The following is a 22,081-nucleotide window of genomic DNA, read 5'->3' on the forward strand; positions in this document are numbered from 1 at the left end:
TGGAGCAGGGTGTGTGTATGCGGACGTCAGCAGAGCTGGAGATCGTGCGTGAGATGAAGGAGAGCTGCTGCTGTGTGGCTCTGGATTATGAAGCTGAGCTGAAGAGGGCGGAGTCAAACTCAGACCTGCTCTACACACTCCCTGACGGACGGCTCGTCACGCTGAGCTCAGAGCGCTTCCGGTGTGTGTGTGTGTGTGTGTGTGTGTGTGTGTGTGAGGGCTCGTCACGCTGAGCTCAGAGCGCTTCCGGTGTGTGTGTGTGTGTGTGTGAGGGCTCGTCACGCTGAGCTCAGAGCGCTTCCGGTGTGTGTGTGTGTGTTTATTCCGGTGTTGTAGTTCGTTCTTTCTCTAGTCCAAGTGTAATTCGCTGTATTACGACTAAAAGTGAGACCAGCATCTCATATTGCAGCCGATCAGCTTTGGTGTTACTGGCGCGGGTCTAGCACTAAAGAGTAGATAAAAGCGACGTAAACCTCAAACTCAGTTTGGTTCTGACAGACGGACTGACGTCACACTGGCTGCTGTGCGTTTGCTGCCTGACAGAAATGTCCTATTTCTAGGCTTATTGCCCGTGAACGATCAAATACACACAATTCTGACTGTATATGTCCATACTGGCGGTTATGTGTTGAGTAAACAGGTCTGGGACGCGTGTCAGTATTGGATCTGCACATTACTGCAGGTCTTACAGTCAAAGTGACATATCACGCTCCTTTCTGTGTCGTTAATGTTAAACAACAACAACAACAACGGGGGAAACAGTAAACTATTTAAAGTTTTTATTTTATTATTGACTGTTTACTTGATTACTTAATGACCTGAGAACTTAAGCAGTTGCTTATTGCTGTGGTTCAGGCCATCTTGTAAGATTTCCACCCTATAAGCGATGGTGTTATTAGAGCAGCACACCACTGGCCTCGCCTTTTCTCTTTTTTTGTAAGATACCAAACAATATTTATGCATTTTGTTTGTTTTACTGTTGTGTGTAACTATTGTGCATCTAATATAATATGGTAAATGTGGCATCCTAATTATGAAAAAAAACAAAAACATGTACATTTCTGGAAATTACCACCACAAAATTTTACCACCGAAGTCATTTTTCTCAAACAAATCACCAAAAAAAAAAATTATATAAATATATATTGTGAAGTTCTGGTGGGATCGAGCTGTGGGGAAGTACAAGTTTACTGATACTTTGTTCATTTTGAATACATTAATTTGCTTTGTGAATAATTTTGTGATTCTGCATTTCCTTTGTAAATGTTTTATTGCGTGATAAGTCTTAAATTTAATTCATAATGGTCTTAAAAAGTCTTAAATTTGACTTGGTGAAAGCTCCAGATAAACTGGGGGTCTTGATGCACGTGTCACATGACTAACTCTAGATTGACGCTCTCACGGTCTCATGCGCAGGGCACCGGAGATCCTCTTCAGGCCGGAGCTGATTGGACGAGATCATTATGGGATGCACGAGAGCATCTTCAAGTCCGTCCTGCAGTCCGACATGGACCTGCGCCGCAGTCTGGTGGGAAACATCCTCCTGTCAGGTACAGTTGAGCCATCACACCTGCTCTAGCCAATCACAGGCCAGGGTCTAAGCATCACACCTGCTCTGGCCAATCACAGGCCAGGATCTGTAACATGTGATGTGTTTAGGCGGGAACACGCTGCTGCCCGGCCTCCCGCAGCGCCTGCGGATGGAGATCGCACACATGTGTCCGGCGGAGCTGAGTGTGTGTGTGTGTGTGCTCAGCCCCCCCGAGCGGGACTTCTCCGTGTGGAGGGGGGGGGCGGCGCTGGCCAGCCGGAGCCTGGGGTCCGGAGCCTGGGTCAGTGCGGAAGAGTACCAGGAGTTCGGCCCGCAGATCGCCCTCAGGAAGTGCTTCTGACCCCTGTGTGTGTGTGTGTGTGTGTGTGAGTGAGTACCAGGAGTTCGGCCCGCAGATCGCCCTCAGGAAGTGCTTCTGACCCCTGTGTGTGTGTGTGTGTGTGTGTGTGTGAGTACCAGGAGTTCGGCCCGCAGATCGCCCTCAGGAAGTGCTTCTGACCCCTGTGTGTGTGTGTGTGTGTGTGTGTGTGTGAGTACCAGGAGTTCGGCCCGCAGATCGCCCTCAGGAAGTGCTTCTGACCCCTGTGTGTGTGTGTGTGTGTGTGTGTGAGTACCAGGAGTTCGGCCCGCAGATCGCCCTCAGGAAGTGCTTCTGACTCCAGCACTGGGTTTACTGAGGTTTCCAAGAGAAAACACCCTTTTAAGCTGTGTGTGTGTGTGTGTGTGTGTGTGTGTGTGTGTGTGTGTGTGTGTGTGTGTGTGTGTGTGTGTGAGAGAGAGAGAGTGTGTGTGTGTGTGTGTGTGTGCACTGATTGCATCAATCAGACTGTCCGTCTCTTTATATTAATTATAATCTAATCAAATCTAATATGTAAATCTCTATATATTCCGTATATGTGTGTGTGTTTATGATATTAATGTGCTGTATGTTCTTCATGAGGCTGGTAAAGCGGCACATGTTTGGATCCGGATCCATGGACTCGACGGCCGGAGCTTCAGCGACGCATCACTTCCTCCATATGCAGTTCCTCTGACACGCGTGTGTGTGTGTGTTTTGCTGAGCAGGATTGGGGTTGTGTGTCTCACTTCACGTGTGTTTCCTCCGTGTGTTCACGTGTGTGTGTGTGTGTGTGTGGTCTGAGCTGTGTGTGGAGGGATTGTGGGTCCTGAAGGCCCTCCGCCGGCCCTCCGGATCCGGATCCGCTCATGTGTGTGTTTAATGTCATGTGTTTGCCTTCAATGATCACATCAGCGTCTGAACTGGGGAATGTCTGGACCTTTTTACAATAAATATGACTTCTAAACCACTTGTGCTGCCTTCAATCAAGTCAATGATTCCCAACATTCTTCAGAATATCATCTTTAGTGTTCCGCAGAAGAACCCGTACAGGTGTGGAACCGCTTCAGGACTCAAGTAAAGGAGAAATAATTTAATTTAGGTGAACTATTGCTTTAATGAACATATCAAGCCGGAGCTACTTCTCCCTGCTGTATTCTGATGTTTTGTAGTATTAATAGTGCGTTCACACTGAATTCCCCCAAAAGTGCTCTTTAAATACGCGAATGCTTTTCTTTTTAACCGAAAAAACATTAAGTGCTGAATGTTGGACATGTAATGCGCTCAACTGCAGCAGATTTAATTGTTGTAATTTTAAAATAAACCATATAAAATTCATACACTGCACGGTTGAGAACATGATGTATGTGTGTTTATATTGGGACTACTGTAGTGCTCCCGCTTTCTCTAAAGTACTCCCAATATAAACACACATAAGCTTATATAATAATTCAGGATTAGATGAAAACACTGTTTGGGAGACGGATTCATGATGTGCACGCTCATAACTTTTAATAAAAAGTGACCTATATAATAGCCTATATTTCAGTTTGCTGGGCTCAAATGTACGTTTTAAGAGGACTGAGATTAAAGTTGAATAAAAAGAGAAGCATTTTAAGTTTTCACAATATTTCATAAAGTTCATGACTGACTGACAGGCCTACTTCTACGAACATTTGAGGAAATAAAGCGCTAATGTAAAGAATTTGCCATATAAAAGTATTCAGTGATTGATTTACATCACAAAATAGCTTTACAAACTTTACATTTGTGTAATACTTACTTTAAACATTTCTCCTTCGTTCTGTAAATTGTAAATCTAGCTTAAATCTTTTATGCAAAAAATGTTTACGTACACAACAGGAACAGTAAAAAACTATACTATAATAAAACCTTGTGTGTTTGTGTTTAACGGAGAATAAAGGCTTGACTTCAGTGTGTTTGTTCATTATATTAAGCGATCTGGTCAGGACAATCTCTTTATGAACTAGTTACCTTGAGTGTCAAAGGAAGAGTTCATTGAAAATATCTCCATTTGTGTGATTAAATTACTCTTTAATGTGTTTGTCACACAATCTGAACTTGAACAGAAACCAGTGCAGCGCTAAATACATTAAACTGAGGAAAATATGAGCTAATTCGACATCCTCCTTAATGAAACGAGTAACTGAAGGCTTAATAACACGCAATACTGACACAAAGATAAAGAGAGAAACATACATTTAAGAAAGAACTGTACAAAAGATGGATAAATTCCAAACGTTCCGATCGTGACGTCACAGTCGGACAGGGCTTAGAGCCGCGGGCGCAGTTGCGGCAGATCAGAACTTCAGTTCGGCGATTATCAGAGCTAAAGCTGCCGAGGTTAAAGCTAAAGCTGAGAGGCTAAAGCTAAAGCTGCCGAGGTTAAAGCTAAAGCTGAGAGGCTAAAGCTAAAGCTGAGAGGCTAACGCGCAGTCTATCCTGAGGAGATGGAGAGCAGCAGCGGAACAATCTGGAGGATTATCTCCGAGCCCGGCAGCAGAACAACCCAACAGGTGTGGCATTAACACACATTAGTACTGCATGTGTACAGAAATAATAGTAGGACACGGGTAACACTTCAGGTGTGTCTCAATCAGCTCCCTAAGCGGGAAACTGATCGCGGAGGCGCCATTTTAAAGCCGTCTCTATCGGGGAGTCGCCATTTTAAGGCCGTCTCTATCGCGGAATCCTAACAGAAGTTCTGAGGCGCGAAATTTAAATCCCGCGAGCCAGCTCACTACACGACTGATAATGACACTCAGTATCTAAACAGAAAGCGTTATTTCAGCACTACGCCCGTTTCACACATACTCCGTTTGCAGTGCGTATTTTTCCCGTACCCGTGTTAACGGATTACAGCTTTCACACTGTCCGTCAGTCGTTCCGGGTGCGGCGATCGTTTCTGTACCGAGTCTATTTTCTGCGGCGCTGCACTGCAGAATTAAAGTGACCGCACACTGTTCGCATTAAAATAAACATGTACTGACGCGGAAATTTAGTAATTTTACCACAGATACTCCGTTTCAAAGTCAACACATGGATTTTTTTTCACGGGTAAAGCAAGGAAACGACACCTGGCATTTAGGTAAAAACATAAAAATAATAATGGGTAGCACTTGTACGTTCTTGGAGGTGGAAAAACAAAACAGATAGCACAAGTACGTCTGCAAGATGTCTGTTAAAGATCACTTAAAATTAGGGCCGGTGTCCTGACATTTCATCCTACCCGTCAGATTGTCCTACCAAGGCTTACTGCGCATGCCCACATCAACATTTTTTATATTTACATTTTAAGGGTAGGGATAGGGGTAGGTATGGATATTAATGGATATTAATAAAGCAAATCACATTAATATGATTCTGGTAGCACAATCTGATAGGTAGCATTTTACATCCATATTTAATATTTATTTATTTAAAATATTTACATAGTTTTAAGGGTAGGTTCAGGGTAGGAGTAGGTATGGATATTAATAAAGCCTCAAATCAGATGAATATGATGCTGGTAGCACAATCTGATAGGCAGCATTTTTTGCTGTCGAATCGTGCTACCTACTGTTTTAATGGGAGGAAGCAAAATCTGACAAGGTAGGACAAATCGACAGAACACCGGGACTCGATTAAAAAAATTAATCTAATTAATTAGAGGCTTTGTAATTAATTAATCGAAATTAATCGCATTTTAATTGCATATAAATATTTGACCTGAGAACAGTGAGAAGTAATTTTTTTCACATGGATTTTTTGTATACCATTGAATAATGACTGAATACATAAGCTTAATCAACGAAATATTGTTTATTTATTTCAGTCCAGCAGATCAGTGCAACGTTTGCCATTAAGTGTAGCAATAGCATATTTAGGTCCTTGTAACTTTACTCGGAGTCGGGCTAACGTCCACGCTAACTCCTGTGTTTTGCGTTGAGGTGATATTTGAGGCTCGATGTGCTGCGGTGATACGCAAATTCCTTGTTGCATAGCTTGCACACAACCATGCTCTTGTCGACGCTTCCATCCTTTCGTTTTTTAAAACAAAATTTCCCATCCACGGGGCCAAGCAAAGCGATCTCGTCAGCTTCTTCGTTCATGTTCACTGTGGTTTGTTGTTGTTAGAAGTCAAGAACGCTAGTTGGTGCTCCAGTGTAATCGGTCCGTCAAAACTCATTCATTGAAAAACGTTCCGCGGTGCAAAAATAAGTGTGGTTAAAATTGTTATTTATTTTTTGCTTAATTAATCTTAATTAACGCGTTAAAGTCCCGTAATTAATTAATCTTAATTAACGCGTTAAAGTCCCGGCCCTACTTAAAATGGAAAGCATCTGCTGTTTACAAACATCTGATAGACGTCTTTAAGATGTCAGTTTTACATTCTAAATCATAAACATCTTAAAGACATTGTTTAAACGTCTATTTGACATCTGTCAGGAAACGTCCAATAGACGTATTGCAGATGAGCAAACACTATAAACACGCACATCGAATAGACGTCTCCGAGATGTATGTGTGCTATCAGGGAAAGGTCTTTATGACCTGCTTTTAAAAGGGTTTAAAAACGAAAGAAAAGAGGAGAGTCGGCTGTTTTTGTATAGCCTATTTTAAGTTTCTAATTTAAAATGTTTATAGGCTATAACCTATGTTTAAATGTTTTGCCACTTGTGTGAGCTAAATCTAAAGTACTAGCCTATGTAAATATAAAGGAATTAATTCAATAAAACGATGTTTAAATGTACTACGTTAAAATGTGACATCTATGAAATTGTAAACACAGAGAATTGCAATTCTGACAAGCCATGTTCAGTAACAACTTTTGGATTTGAAATAAAAAAAATAATGAATACGTGAACCGTGAAAGCACAACAGCGCTGCTGCTCCTGCACCGCATACGCACCGCAGACGGAGTGTGTGTGAAACGCGCGTTATTGATCGTAATGAACACGATATAACGTACATGTATAATTTATTAACGGCCGAAATGTTGCACGCATACACTGTAAAAAACCCAACTTGAAAAAAGTTGAAATGACTGATTTTGTTGTGTTGGTTCAGCAAAAATCTATGAAAAAGTCAGCACAACATTTAATTCATGTAGTCAACCTAACCCAAGATATTTTTTATAAACTTAAAAATATGAGTTCTGTGAACAATGCTTTGCAAGTTCATCCAAAAAACATTCTGCCACCGTATTAATTTTAGTTAAGTCAATCTCATTTATGAACTGCCCTCCATAGCAAATGCTAATTGTGGATTTAAAAAAAACAAAAAAACAGTATACTAAAAGAAAATGAAGATAAAAATGGTTTAGTGATTTTTTAAAAGAATGTAAATGTGCCTATAGATTAAATATAAGTATTAAAATATTTATGTATACTACTACTACTACTAATAATAATAATAATACTATTGTTGTTGTTGTTATTATTGTTGTTGTTGTTGATAAAAACGTGCGTACTGCATTATTGCACATTGGGAGCAGGAAGACTTTTACTGTGAAGTTTCGTAAGAATAAGCGCCTGGTATCCTCTCATGTGTGTAATACCCTGCACAGAACAGAACAGAAAACTAATTTGCACGTGTGGACCGTTTTATTTAATTGTTATATTTTAATAAAACATATATTTAAAAATGAATGTATTTGTTGCATGTTTTCCAAAAAGACAACATTCTCTCGCGCTAAACCACGCCCCTTACTGTGGCGCTTACTTCTGAAGTTCAACGTCAACGTACGTCAACTTTTCAATGCGGGAGAATGAACAGTGTTTAGCCAATGGCTGGAGATGTGAAAATATCATATTCATGATGAAAGGAGACAGCACGACGTGGACAGAGGAACTTCATGGTGAGTGCGCTTAATTTGTTTTTGATGATCGTTGTCTTTCTTGTTATTTCTTTCTCTGTTGTCAGTTTTCATACATTCGTCGATGTTGGCTACTTATTAAAAATGCATAACAGTTAAGTTACATGTAACTTACTTCCGTTAAGAACGTTCCTGAATGTTTAAATCGAGCTGCTCATTTGAAGTGTTTTGAAGTCGTGCTTATGACTTCTATTGCATCATAAGATATATTAACATTACCTGACTCTCCGTATTTACTGTAACGTTACTGAGGGCATCTGAGAATTCAGATTATTGCCCTTATAGTTGTACGTTAGATTTCTTTATGGAAAGTTATGAGGAGATAATGTTTATTGATTATATATTTTCAAAGCTGTGCAGCAGTACCGTTAGCTATAAATTAAAAGTTTCATTATTCTCTTATTAATTTGTCTGTTATTAACCTGATCATTCACAATGTGTTTTTTTTAAATACAGATCTACATCGAGCACACACTTCATGCAGTACAGGTATTGTGAATACACCTGCACCTGTATTGGCATTGGCACCCAGGACGACATGTAACTTACCGCTGTTGTGTTTGAGTGTGCCTGCACGTTCAATACACCAGGTATGTTGAAAACTCGTCCACATGCATATGGTCCACAAATTCTTGTCCTCCCAGTTCAGAGCTAAGTTGCACGCTATTCAACTAACCTGGTTGTTTTTAGACTTTAACATTCAGATATTGTATCCCACTCCCTCAGGTTTCTTCCAAAGGATCACTTGTGTGGACCTCAAAACAACTAAATGGATTTCATGACCTCTAATAACAAACATAGCAACTCCATCATCATAATGTATCGGTCAGATAATAAACACCTTGCAGATGAGATGAAGACTATCCTGGAATATTTTGATATGCAGGTATGATTACTAAACATATAAATGCCTTGGAGTTAGTGGTAATGTTAATGTGTCATTTTGTCTTCTCAAGTACCTGAAGAGATATACAGTAGTCAGTTTTTGTGGAATTTTTGCCCCCTTCATTTCTGATACTCTTCCCATCCCTAAAACATTTTCAGTGACACTCAATTATTATTTGAAGTAATCATGCAGAAGTAAATCATCATGAATACAATTATTTATGTATTTCTTGCAGACATCCTATGACACTACAGCTCGACAGGGACTGCCCTTGTACCTTTAGGGAGTGTGACACAATATCTAAGACCTGTCTGGTAGGTTGTCAACTATTGTTTCTCTCATATTATCATTGATCACCATTATTTATTAAATGGTTGGTTAATATTTAAATAATAGTTTTCTTCAAGTTTTTACAAGTTTTAAGTTTTGTTTGCAAGAGTGTATTTGAGCTTTGATTTTTAAATTTACACAATCAACCATTTTTCTTTAATATACTTCTAAGGATGTGCATATTACCAGCGTTACTGGGCATCCTTGAAGTCATGGAGGACAACCTCTCGCTGTAAACATAGACATGTCTAAACTTCAGCATCTTCTTGGAGGAAACTGTGGTCATAGAGGCCCTATCTGACCTTCCCACTGCTTTCACGGTACTCTTTGGGCTTCTATACGCTTATAGAAGTCCACCCAAAAGGTGGACCCAAAATAGTTCACCCAAAAATGAAATTACTGTCATCATTTACCAACCCTCAAGTTGTTCCAAACTGTATGAGTTTCTGTCTTCTGTTGAACACAAAAGAAAATATTTTGAAGAATGTCGGTACCAAAGAGTTGATGGGCTCCATAGTTTTATTCCCAGTCCCTACTATGGAAGTCAGTGGGTGCTGTCAACTGTTTGATTACCAACATTATTTAAAATATCTTCTTTTTGTTCAGCAGAAGGAAGACGCTCACAGGTTTAGAACAACTTGAGGGTGAGCAACTTTTGGATGGAATATCCTTTTAATATTGAGTATACAAAAATATAAAATTACATTTATAATCTAAAATATACATTTGAGGCAGTGTAGAACATCTTTCTAGGAATGTTGTTTGCTTAAGTGTGATTGTATTTTGTATACTGGAACATTTTTAAGACTTAGTCTTGAATTGAAAAAACAAAAAAAGAAGTGGAAAGTGAAACTTTTTTTTCTTGTGGTAGCAATACTATTATTGATGCATTTTATTTGTTTCCTGTGAGAACTATTTAAAGGGATAGTTTACCCAAAAATTATTATTCATTATAATTTGATGTTTTAAACTCATTTGCCTTCCTTTCTTCTATACAAACAGAGATATTTTCATAGGCAATCCATACAATGCAACTAAATGGGGTTCAGAACCTTCAAGATATATACAATCCATGTGAATCCAGTAATTTAATGTTCTGAAGCAATACAGTCAGATGTCAAGATGTAATAGACTAATATTTTAATCTGTTTCTTATCCAAAACTGTTTGTATTGCTCTAGAAGGCAGAGATTAAACCACTGGAGCTTTGTGTGTGTTCTGCAGAAGAAAGGAAGTCATATGAGTTTGAGACATAAGGGAATGCATGATGAGAGAACTATAATTTTTGAGTTAACTGTACCTTTTAATAGTAATTATAATAGTCAATCATGATAGTTTACTAAAATAGCATTGTATTGACTGCAAAAGGCTGTACAAATTGTTTAAAATAATAAATGTTTAGTTAACATTGTCTTGACTCACTTTTTTCAGTTTTTGACTTGGGCAAAGTTTTTGTAGTTTGTCTAACGTAGTATTTCTTGGTACTAATTTCCCCTAGCATTTTTTTGTTCACTCAACTTCAGACATTGAGTTCTACAGACAACATTTTTTGAATTGGCTCAACTAAAAAAGATTTGTAATTGGACAGTTCAGAAAACAAACAATGTTAAGTTGACTCAACTTAATCACAAACAACTTATTTTCAGTTAGTATAACTGTTATTTACAAAAGTTGAGTAAACAAGAAAAAGCTAGGGGAAATTAGTACCAAGATTTTTTTTGTTGTGCGAGCTTAGAATTTTTTACAGTGTATGTGGCGCATTATTTTTCATAATGTACTTTAATAACACACAGTATAGGTATGATGACAATTTTCAAACACCAGCGCAAAATGGATCACAGAATGGATCACAGCTGAAAATCCCCTTTACAAGGACACCTTAATTGTGAAAATCAGCTAAGGATTGCAAAAGTTATGATATTTATAATATCGGGGTTTATATTAAAATACTATACATTAATTACAATAGAACGCATGTGACCGAAAATGCTTATTATTCACACGTTTTTGCTTGTAACTTCCTCATTTTATCAGATATTTGCATGAGATTTGAACAGAAGGTAGAATTTTGTTAGTTCTTTCAAATTAAATCTTTCTTTTTTCTTTTTTTTTTTATTGAAACAACAGTAGGGGAGTACAAAGACATTTGAATATATAAAACAAATCAAATGTATCTTATATTACAAATCAATCATGTTTCTATTACATTAAGTATCCTTTTCAACAGCTTAGATGTCTTAACAGCTTTTCGATTGTTCTGTATTGATGTTAGGAAGTCATAAAAAATCTTCAAATCAGTGGAAAATAGTCTACCATTTGGTACAGTCGATATACATTTTGCTTTATGATATTTCCCTAATAGAATAAGAAGTTTAATTATATTATCCATTTCCAATAAACCAGTATCACAATCCATAAACAATACCATTACATCAGTTATAGTGACAAATTTGTAAAATAAGTCAAAAAGAAAAATAGAAACTTGGGACCTAAATAATTTGGTATAATTACAGTTGAAAAATAAGTGTACAATTGTTTCTGTTTCTTGTTTACTAAAACTACATAAAGGCGAAAACCCTTCTTTATATTTACTAATAAAATTGTTACATGGATAATATCTATTTATTATTTGAAAGCAAGTTTCTTTGACTTTGTTAGGAATTACAAATTTATTTATATTTGATCACAAATTCTGAAAAACAAGGGAGTGATAATCCTGTTTCCACATCACCATTGCCTTAGGTGAAACACTTTTTTCTTTGATTAATATTTTTCTGATATACATATTATAAATTTTTTTATCCCTAATGGAAAGGCCCTCAACAGTCAGAGCAGGAAGAGAACCAATTACAGGATTATACATCTTTTCGTTTTTTATAATTTTGGTGAGATACAATGAATGAGTTTTAAATACTCTTTGAAATAAATATTTGTCCCAAGATAATTAACTAAATCATTATAATTGTATAAGTCACCTGACTGATTTATTAAATCTGTAACAAAAATTAAGCCTTTGTTAAACCAATCGTTCCAAAAAAAATTGTTTTTGAATAATATATATTGGTTGTTCCAAATTAAACAGGAATGGGGAGAGAAATTATGCTTTAAGACTAATTTCCAGGCATTCAAAGCTTGTTTGTGAAAATTGGACAACTTAATTGGGAGTTTAGTGCATTTAAAATCACAGGTAAGTAGAAAATTAAGACCACCACATTCTTTGAAAATTAAATTGGGAATAAAAAACCATGGAAAGTTGTTATCACAAAGACAGTGCTTGATCCAGTTAATATTATTGATAGTGTCAAAATCTAAAGCATTTAGTCCTCCTTCTGATAAACTTCTGATTATAGTTTTCCTTTTAATATACTCTGTCTTGCCTCTCCAGATAAATTTAAATACAATTTTATCATCTAAAGAGATAATGCAGGATATACAAGTCTGGAGATCCCTTCAGCCTTGGAAATCAATACACGACCTTGAATAGAAACATTTCTCTGGAGCCAACAGTTAAAAATATTTCTTGTTTTTTGTGATCTCTGCGAAAAATTCTCTGTGATTCTCTCTGAGGCTGATTTACTAATTACAATACCCAAGTATCTAACTATCTGTTTAACCTGTTAAATCTTCTAGTTGGTGTACAGCCATAAACTCACTCTTAGATTGATTCACAGAGAGACCTGAGGCATCAGAGAATAATTTGAGTGCCTCCATAATCACAACGAGAAGATGTACCACCAGATAAGGAAACACTACTTGAAATATTATTATAGAATGTGTGCATCATATTCTTAAAGGTTGGGCCAAAACCAAAGTAATTAAGGGCTTGATACATGAAATTGTGCTCAACGGTATCGAAAGCCTTACAAAAATCTAAAAACAAAATAAGAGCTTCCTCGTTTACTAAATCTGAATAATCTAAAATGTCTAACACCAATCTAATGTTGTTTGAAATACTTCTTCCCTTCATAAATCCAGACTGTGTGACAGATATGATTTCCTCCAAACAAGGTTTTAATCTATTGGCAAATAGAGATGCTAATAATTTGTAATCCGAGTTAAGGAGTGTGATTGGGCGCCAGTTGTCTAAGTGCAAAATGTCTTTATTAGGTTTTGGAATTAGTGTAATTACTCCCTGTTTCATAGATTCTGTAAGTTCCCCATTTACTGCACACTCATTGAACACATTCAAAATAAACTCTCTAATATCTTCCCAAAAAACTCTGTAAAACTCAAAAGGTAAACCATCGGGTCCTGGGCTTTTATTAAAAGGTGTTTTTTTAATGATATCATCTAATTCTTTCAATGACATTTCCTCCTCACAAAAGTTTTTGTTATCAATACTTATACAAGGAATGAAAGGTTGTATCTTGTTAAAAAATATATAACTTGAATCAGGGTTAAATGATGATGTTTATAGTTTTTGGTAAAAGTCTGAAACAAATTTTGAGATTATTTTGTCATCTGATATAATAGTGTCATCAATATATAAAGAGGACATTTTTTTTAAGTTCGGCTCGTTTTTTTTCCAAATTGAAAAAGTATGCTGAGTTTTTTCTCTCCGGCTTTTAGCCATTTGGCCCTGATCTAATGAAGGCCCCTTTAGCCTTTTCTTTATAGAAGGTGTCTAATTTTTCTCTTAATTGGTTTAAACGTTCATTCTCTGAATCATTTGGATTGGCAAGACAAGTAATATGGTTAATTTCTTTTAATATAGATTCAAATTGTAATCCTTTTGATTTTTGAAGATCTTTACTAAATTTTATAGAAAACTTTCGACACTCATATTTAAACAATTCCCAATTTAAGGTATGAGAAATATTAGCATTTTTTTTTTAAAGAATCAATTATGCCTTTAATACCCAAACAATAATTAGAATTGTGTAATAAAGAGGTATTTAATTTCCAATACCCTGGTTTCCTTAATGAGTTACAGTTAAGGTCAGAAATGTCTAACTCAATACCCGAGTGATCAGTTAAAGGTGCATTGGAAATAAACATGATTTAACAGAAGAAATCAGATATTAGCCAAAAATCAATACGTGATTTTTGTGTCAAATCAGATTTGAACCAAGTAAAGGAAGAGGAAAAGTCATTATGTAATAATCTATGACTATCTACCAACGAGAGACTGGAACATATATCACTAATTATTTTGTTAACAGTGGTAGTGCTATATTTTGGAGGAAATCTATCAGAACACGAGTCAGGAGCCTCATTAAAGTCCCCGCCCATGATTAGTGATGTGGATGGGTATTCTATTTTTAAAGTTATTAATTTGGATGTTAAATCTGTAAAGAGACAATTATTAAGACTGGATCTGTTAAAGCCATAGACATTAGCCAAAATAACAATGCTTTCCCCAAACTGGATAACAATAATTAACCATCTGCCTTCATTCAAACAATGTGATTCAAGTACAGTGTAATTAAAGTGCTGATTAAATAAAATCATAACCCCGGCAGAATTATTGGACCCTTGACAGTAGATCATTTTACTCCCCCATTGATTGGACCAGAAACTTTCGTCTTCCACACTTGAATCTCTACATTTTGATTTACAAAAAAGAAATAAAGCTTTGCGTTTGGTTAAGTCTCGGATTCCCCTAACATTGAGTGAAACGCAATTCAACTTAAATGACATAAAAGAACAAACAAGAACTTGTAACCAAAATCTATTGGTTAGTAAATAAAACTGAAATTTCTTAACGGATTGAAGTAGAAAAAAGTAAGTGCAACACTTAACCTCCTCACTGTAGTAAGAACCAGCTTAACATTTCTCTAATCTAAGTTGGAACCCGAACAAGAAACAATTCCCATGAGGATGAAAAACCTCGCTACCGAATATTAGAGTCACTGTAAAGACACATTTATATATTGTATTAATAATGCGACGAGGCTGAGTGTCTTTCTCCCCAAGCCTGTGGGCCACGTCGATGGAAGACTGGAGAACATCTGCTAGACATGGTGGAACTAAACGCAATATTTCCATCACAGCCATCTTTACATTTTCACCTTCCACTTCAGGGATACCAGCAATTCGTAGGTTCCACCGTCTTTCGTATGCCTCCAATTCATCCAGCTTTTCCCAGAGTTGCTTGTTTTCAGTCTTTAGTGACGTAACTTGGTCCTTCATCGCACTGTTGTTAGTGACGGCAAGATCGGCCTTGTCAGAGATCGCGTCCATTTTAGTTCCAAGTTCAGTGATGCGGTTTGAGTTACACGCGTTAATTTCTCTAAAAAACCGTCTTGTTTTTTCCCTAGTTTCTCGATTGCTTCCAAAAGAACTGCATTTGATGGTTCTGTAGTGTGGCGTCGCATCTTCGATTGTGGACTCTTGGTGGGACTATCAGGTAATAAAGTTGAAAGAGCAGCTTTATCCTCCTGCACAGGTGCCGTTACGTAATCATGCACACGTTTCTAGTTTGATTGACCATAGTTTACCATGATTTACAGTGATTCTAGTATGATTTACCGTGATTCGAATATGATTTACCATGATTCTAGTATGATTTACAGTGATTCTAGTATGATTTACCGTGATTCTAGTATGATTTACCATAGTTTACCATGATTTACCGTGATTCTAGTATGATTTACCGTGATTCTAGTATGATTTACCGTGATTCTAGTATGATTTACCATAGTTTACCATGATTTACCGTGATTCTAGTATGATTTACCGTGATTCTAATATAATTTACCATAGTTTACCATGATTTACCGTGATTCTAGTATGATTTACCGTGATTCTAGTATGATTTACCGTGATTCTAGTATGATTTACCATAGTTTACCATGATTTACCGTGATTCTAGTATGATTTACAGATATTCTAGTATGATTGACCATAGTTTACCATGATTTACCGTGATTCTAGTATGATTTACCGTGATTCGAATATGATTTACCAAGATTTTAGAATGATTTACCATAGTTTTCCATGATTTACTGTGATTCTAGTATGATTTACCATAGTTTACCATAATTCTAGTATGATTTACAGTGATTCTAGTATGATTTACAGTGATTCTAGTATGATTTACCATGATTCTAGTATGATTTACAGTGATTCTAGTATGATTTACAGTGATTCTAGTATGATTTACCATGATTCTAGTATGATTTACCATAGTTTACCATGATTTACCATGATTCTAGTATGATTTACAGTGATTCTAGTATGATTTACCATTGTTTACCATGATTTACCATGATTCTAGTATGATTTACTGTGATTCTAGTATGATTTACAGTGATTTTAGTATGATTTACCATAGTTTACCATGATTTACCGTGATTCTAGTATGATTTACCATGATTCTAGTATGATTTACAGTGATTTTAGTATGATTTACCATAGTTTACCATGATTTACCGTGATTCTAGTATGATTTACCATGATTCTAGTATGATTTACAGTGATTTTAGTATGATTTACCATAGTTTACCATGATTTACCATAATTCTAGTATGATTTACTGTGATTCTAGTATGATTTACCATAGTTTACCATGATTTACCATAATTCTAGTATGATTTACCGTGATTCTTGTATAATTTACTGTGATTCTAGTATGATTTACCATGATTCTAGTATGATTTACTGTGATTCTTATAGGATTTACCATAGTTTACCATGATTTACCGTGATTCTAGTATGATTTACCATAGTTTACCATGATTCTAGTATGATTTACCGAGATTCTAGTATGATTTACCATAGTTTACCATGATTCTAGTATGATTAACCATGATTCTAGTTCATGGTAGTTTTAGATAGTTTACCATGATTTACCGTGATTCTAGTATGATTTACCATAGTTTACCATGATTTACAGTGATTCTAGTATGATTTACCGTGATTCTAATATGTACCATGATTCTAGTATGATTTACCATGATTCTAGTATGATTTGCCGTGATTCTAATATGTACCATGATTCTAGTATGATTTACCCTGATTCTTACAGGATTTACCATAGTTTACCATGATTTACCGTGATTCTAGTATGATTTACCATAGTTTACCATGATTTACAGTGATTCTAGTATGATTTACCGTGATTCTAATATGATTTACCATGATTCTAGTATGATTTACCATAGTTTACCATGATTTACAGTGATGCTAGTATGATTTACCGTGATTCTAATATGTACCATGATTCTAGTATGATTTACCGTGATTCTAATATGTACCATGATTCTAGTATGATTTACCGTGATTCTAGTATGATTTGCCGTGATTCTAGTATGATTTACCGTGATTCTAATATGTACCATGATTCTAGTATGATTTACCGTGATTCTAGTATGATTTGCCGTGATTCTAGTATGATTTACCGTGATTCTTACAGGATTTACCATAGTTTACCATGATTTACCGTGATTCTAGTATGATTTACCATAGTTTACCATGATTCTAGTATGATTTACCGAGATTCTAGTTCATGGTAGTTTTAGATAGTTTACCATGATTTACCATGATTCTAGTATGATTTACCATAGTTTACCATGATTTACCGTGATTCTAGTATGATTTACCATAGTTTACCATTATTTACAGTGATTCTAATATGTACCATGATTCTAGTATGATTTACCGTGATTGTAGTATGATTTGCCGTGATTCTAGTATGATTTACCATGATTCTTACAGGATTTACCATAGTTTACCATGATTTACCGTGATTCTAGTATGATTTACTGTGATTCTATTATGATTAACAGTGATTCTAGTATGATTTACCGTGATTCTTACAGGATTTACCATAGTTTACCATGATTTACCGTGATTCTAGTATGATTTACCATAGTTTACCATGATTCTAGTATGATTTACCGAGATTCTAGTATGATTTACCATAGTTTACCATGATTCTAGTATGATTAACCATGATTCTAGTTCATGGTAGTTTTAGATAGTTTACCATGATTTACCGTGATTCTAGTGTGATTTACCATAGTTTACCATGATTCTAGTATGATTTACCGTGATTCTAGTATGATTTATCATGATTCTAGTATGATTTACCGTGATTCTAGAATGATTTACCATAGTTTTCCATGATTTACTGTGATTCTAGTATGATTTACATTGATTCTAGTATGATTTACCATAGTTTACCATAATTTTAGTATGATTTACAGTGATTCTAGTATGATTTACCATGATTCTAGTATGATTTACCATAGTTTACCATGATTTACCATGATTCTAGTATGATTTACATTGATTCTAGTATGATTTAACATTGTTTACTATGATTTACCATGATTCTAGTATGATTTACTGTGATTCTAGTATGATTTACCATGATTCTAGTATGATTTACCATAGTTTACCATGATTTACCATGATTCTAGTATGATTTACTGTGATTCTAGTATGATTTACATTGATTCTAGTATGATTTACTGTGATTCTAGTTTGATTTACCATAGTTTACCATGATTTACCGTGATTCTATGATGATTTACAGTGATTCTAGTATGATTTACCATTGTTTACTATGATTTACCATGATTCTAGTATGATTTACTGTGATTCTAGTATGATTTACTGTGATTCTAGTATGATTTACCATAGTTTACCATTATTTACAGTGATTCTAATATGTACCATGATTCTAGTATGATTTACCGTGATTCTAGTATGATTTACCATGATTCTAGTATGATTTACCGTGATTCTTACAGGATTTACCATAGTTTACCATGATTTACCGTGATTCTAGTATGATTTACCATAGTTTACCATGATTCTAGTATGATTTACCGAGATTCTAGTATGATTTACCATAGTTTACCATGATTTACCATGATTCTAGTATGATTTACCGTGATTCTAGTATGATTTACCATAGTTTACCATGATTCTAGTATGATTAACCATGATTCTAGTTCATGGTAGTTTTAGATAGTTTACCATGATTTACCGTGATTCTAGTGTGATTTACCATAGTTTACCATGATTCTAGTATGATTTACCGTGATTCTAGTATGATTTATCATGATTCTAGTATGATTTACCGTGATTCTAGAATGATTTACCATAGTTTTCCATGATTTACTGTGATTCTAGTATGATATACCATGATTCTAGTATGATTTACCATAGTTTACCATAATTTTAGTATGATTTACAGTGATTCTAGTATGATTTACCATGATTCTAGTATGATTTACCATAGTTTACCATGATTTACCATGATTCTAGTATGATTTACATTGATTCTAGTATGATTTAACATTGTTTACTATGATTTACCATGATTCTAGTATGATTTACTGTGATTCTAGTATGATTTACCATGATTCTAGTATGATTTACCATAGTTTACCATGATTTACCATGATTCTAGTATGATTTACTGTGATTCTAGTATGATTTACATTGATTCTAGTATGATTTACTGTGATTCTAGTTTGATTTACCATAGTTTACCATGATTTACCATGATTCTATGATGATTTACAGTGATTCTAGTATGATTTACCATTGTTTACTATGATTTACCATGATTCTAGTATGATTTACTGTGATTCTAGTATGATTTACTGTGATTCTAGTATGATTTACCATAGTTTACCATGATTCTAGTATGATTTACCATGATTCTAGTATGATTTACTGTGATTCTAGTATGATTTACCATAGTTTACCATGATTCTAGTATGATTTACCGTGATTCTTATAGGATTTACCATAGTTTACCATGATTTACCGTGATTCTAGTATGATTTACTGTGATTCTAGTATGATTGCCTTGTACTTGTACTAGTGTAATGACAATAAAGTTGAATCTAATCTAATCTAATCTAATATTCAGATATTTTAGTTTGATTGACCGTAGTTTACCATGATTTACTGTGATTCTAATATGATTTATCATGATTCTAGTATGATTTACAGTGATTCTAGTATGATTTACAATAGTTTACCATGATGTACCATGATTCTTGTATGATTTACCGTGATTCTAGTGTAATTTACCATAGTTTACCATGATATACCATGATATTAGTATGATTTATCATGATTCTAGTATGATGTACAGTGATTTTAGAATGATTTACTATAGTTTACCATGATTCTAGTATGATTTACTGTGATTCTAGTATGATTTACCATAGTTTACCATGATTTACCGTGATTCTAGTATGATTTACCATAGTTTACCATGATTCTAGTATGATTTACCGAGATTCTAGTATGATTTACCATAGTTTACCATGATTCTAGTATGATTTACCGAGATTCTAGTTCATGGTAGTTTTAGATAGTTTACCATGATTTACCGTGATTCTAGTATGATTTACCATAGTTTACCATGATTTACAGTGATTCTAGTATGATTTACCGTGATTCTAATATGTACTATGATTCTAGTATGATTTACCATGATTCTAGTATGATTTACCGTGATTCTAATATGTATCATGATTCTAGTATGATTTACCATGATTCTAGTATGATTTGCCGTGATTCTAATATGTACCATGATTCTAGTATGATTTGCAGTGATTCTAGTATGATTTACCATGATTCTAGTATGATTTGCCGTGATTCTAGTATGATTTACCATGATTCTAGTATGATTTACCGTGATTCTTACAGGATTTACCATAGTTTACCATGATTTACCGTGATTCTAGTATGATTTACCATAGTTTACCATGATTCTAGTATGATTTACCGAGATTCTAGTATGATTTACCATAGTTTACCATGATTCTAGTATGATTAACCATGATTCTAGTTCATGGTAGTTTTAGATAGTTTACCATGATTTACCGCGATTCTAGTATGATTTACCATAGTTTACCATGATTTACCGTGATTCTAGTATGATTTACCGTGATTCTAATATGATTTACCATAGTTTACCATGATTTACAGTGATTCTAGTATTATTTACAGTGATTCTAGTATGATTTACCATAGTTTACCATGATTCTAGTATGATTTACCGTGATTCTAGTATGATTTATCATGATTCTAGTATGATTTATCATGATTCTAGTATGATATACTGTGATTCTAGTATGATTTACCATAGTTTACCATGATTCTAGTATGATTTACAGTGATTCTAGTATGATTTACCATGATTCTAGTATGATTTACCATAGTTTACCATGATTCTAGTATGATTTACAGTGATTCTAGTATGATTTACCATGATTCTAGTATGATTTACCATGATTCTAGTATGATTTACCATGATTCTAGTATGATTTACCATAGTTTACCATGATTTACCATGATTCTAGTATGATTTACATTGATTCTAGTATGATTTACTGTGATTCTAGTTTGATTTACCATAGTTTACCATGATTTACCATGATTCTATGATGATTTACAGTGATTCTAGTATGATTTACCATTGTTTACTATGATTTACCATGATTCTAGTATGATTTACTGTGGTTCTAGTATGATTTACTGTGGTTCTAGTATGATTTACCATAGCTTACCATGATTCTAGTATGATTTACCGTGATTCTTATAGGATTTACCATAGTTTACCATGATTTAACATGATTCTAGTATGATTTACCGTGATTCTAATATGATTTACCATAGTTTACCATGATTTACAGTGATTCTAGTATTATTTACAGTGATTCTAGTATGATTTACCATAGTTTACCATGATTCTAGTATGATTTACCGTGATTCTAGTATGATTTATCATGATTCTAGTATGATTTATCATGATTCTAGTATGATATACTGTGATTCTAGTATGATTTACCATAGTTTACCATGATTCTAGTATGATTTACAATGATTCTAGTATGATTTACATTGATTCTAGTATGATTTACTGTGATTCTAGTATGATTTACCATAGTTTACCATGATTTACCGTGATTCTAGTATGATTTACCGTGATTCTAATATGATTTACCATAGTTTACCATGATTTACAGTGATTCTAAAAACGCCCGAAATTGATTTCGGGCGATTTGCGGCATTGATATCGAGTGACTCGAGGCGTTGATATCGGGCGATTTGCGGCGTTGATATTGAGTGACTCGAGGCGTTGATATCGACCGTTTTGCGGCGTTGATTTCGAGCGACTTGTGCC

The 22,081-nt window shown here is 35.0% G+C and overlaps 1 protein-coding gene across 1 annotated transcript in view; it reads left to right on the forward strand.

Annotated features, from left to right (window-relative positions):
- The window catches only part of LOC307135162 (uncharacterized protein), a gene marked incomplete at its 5' end in the record, with an annotated part of 8,796 nt that extends 5,938 nt beyond the window's left edge, over window positions 1-2,858 (forward strand). The window contains 4 exons of the mRNA XM_079831365.1: window positions 1-181; window positions 1,417-1,550; window positions 1,660-2,275; window positions 2,335-2,858. The exon at window positions 1-181 is cut by the window's left edge and continues 7 nt beyond it. Of these exons, the coding sequence (XP_079687491.1) occupies window positions 1-181; window positions 1,417-1,550; window positions 1,660-1,892 (548 nt within the window). The 3' untranslated portion in view covers window positions 1,893-2,275; window positions 2,335-2,858. The remainder of the gene's footprint in view (window positions 182-1,416; window positions 1,551-1,659; window positions 2,276-2,334) is intronic.
- Window positions 2,859-22,081: the final 19,223 nt, after the last annotated feature.

This window comes from Gobio gobio (genome assembly GCF_949357685.1).
Source record: "Gobio gobio genome assembly, chromosome: 12".
In the NCBI taxonomy this organism is placed as follows: domain Eukaryota; kingdom Metazoa; phylum Chordata; class Actinopteri; order Cypriniformes; family Gobionidae; genus Gobio; species Gobio gobio.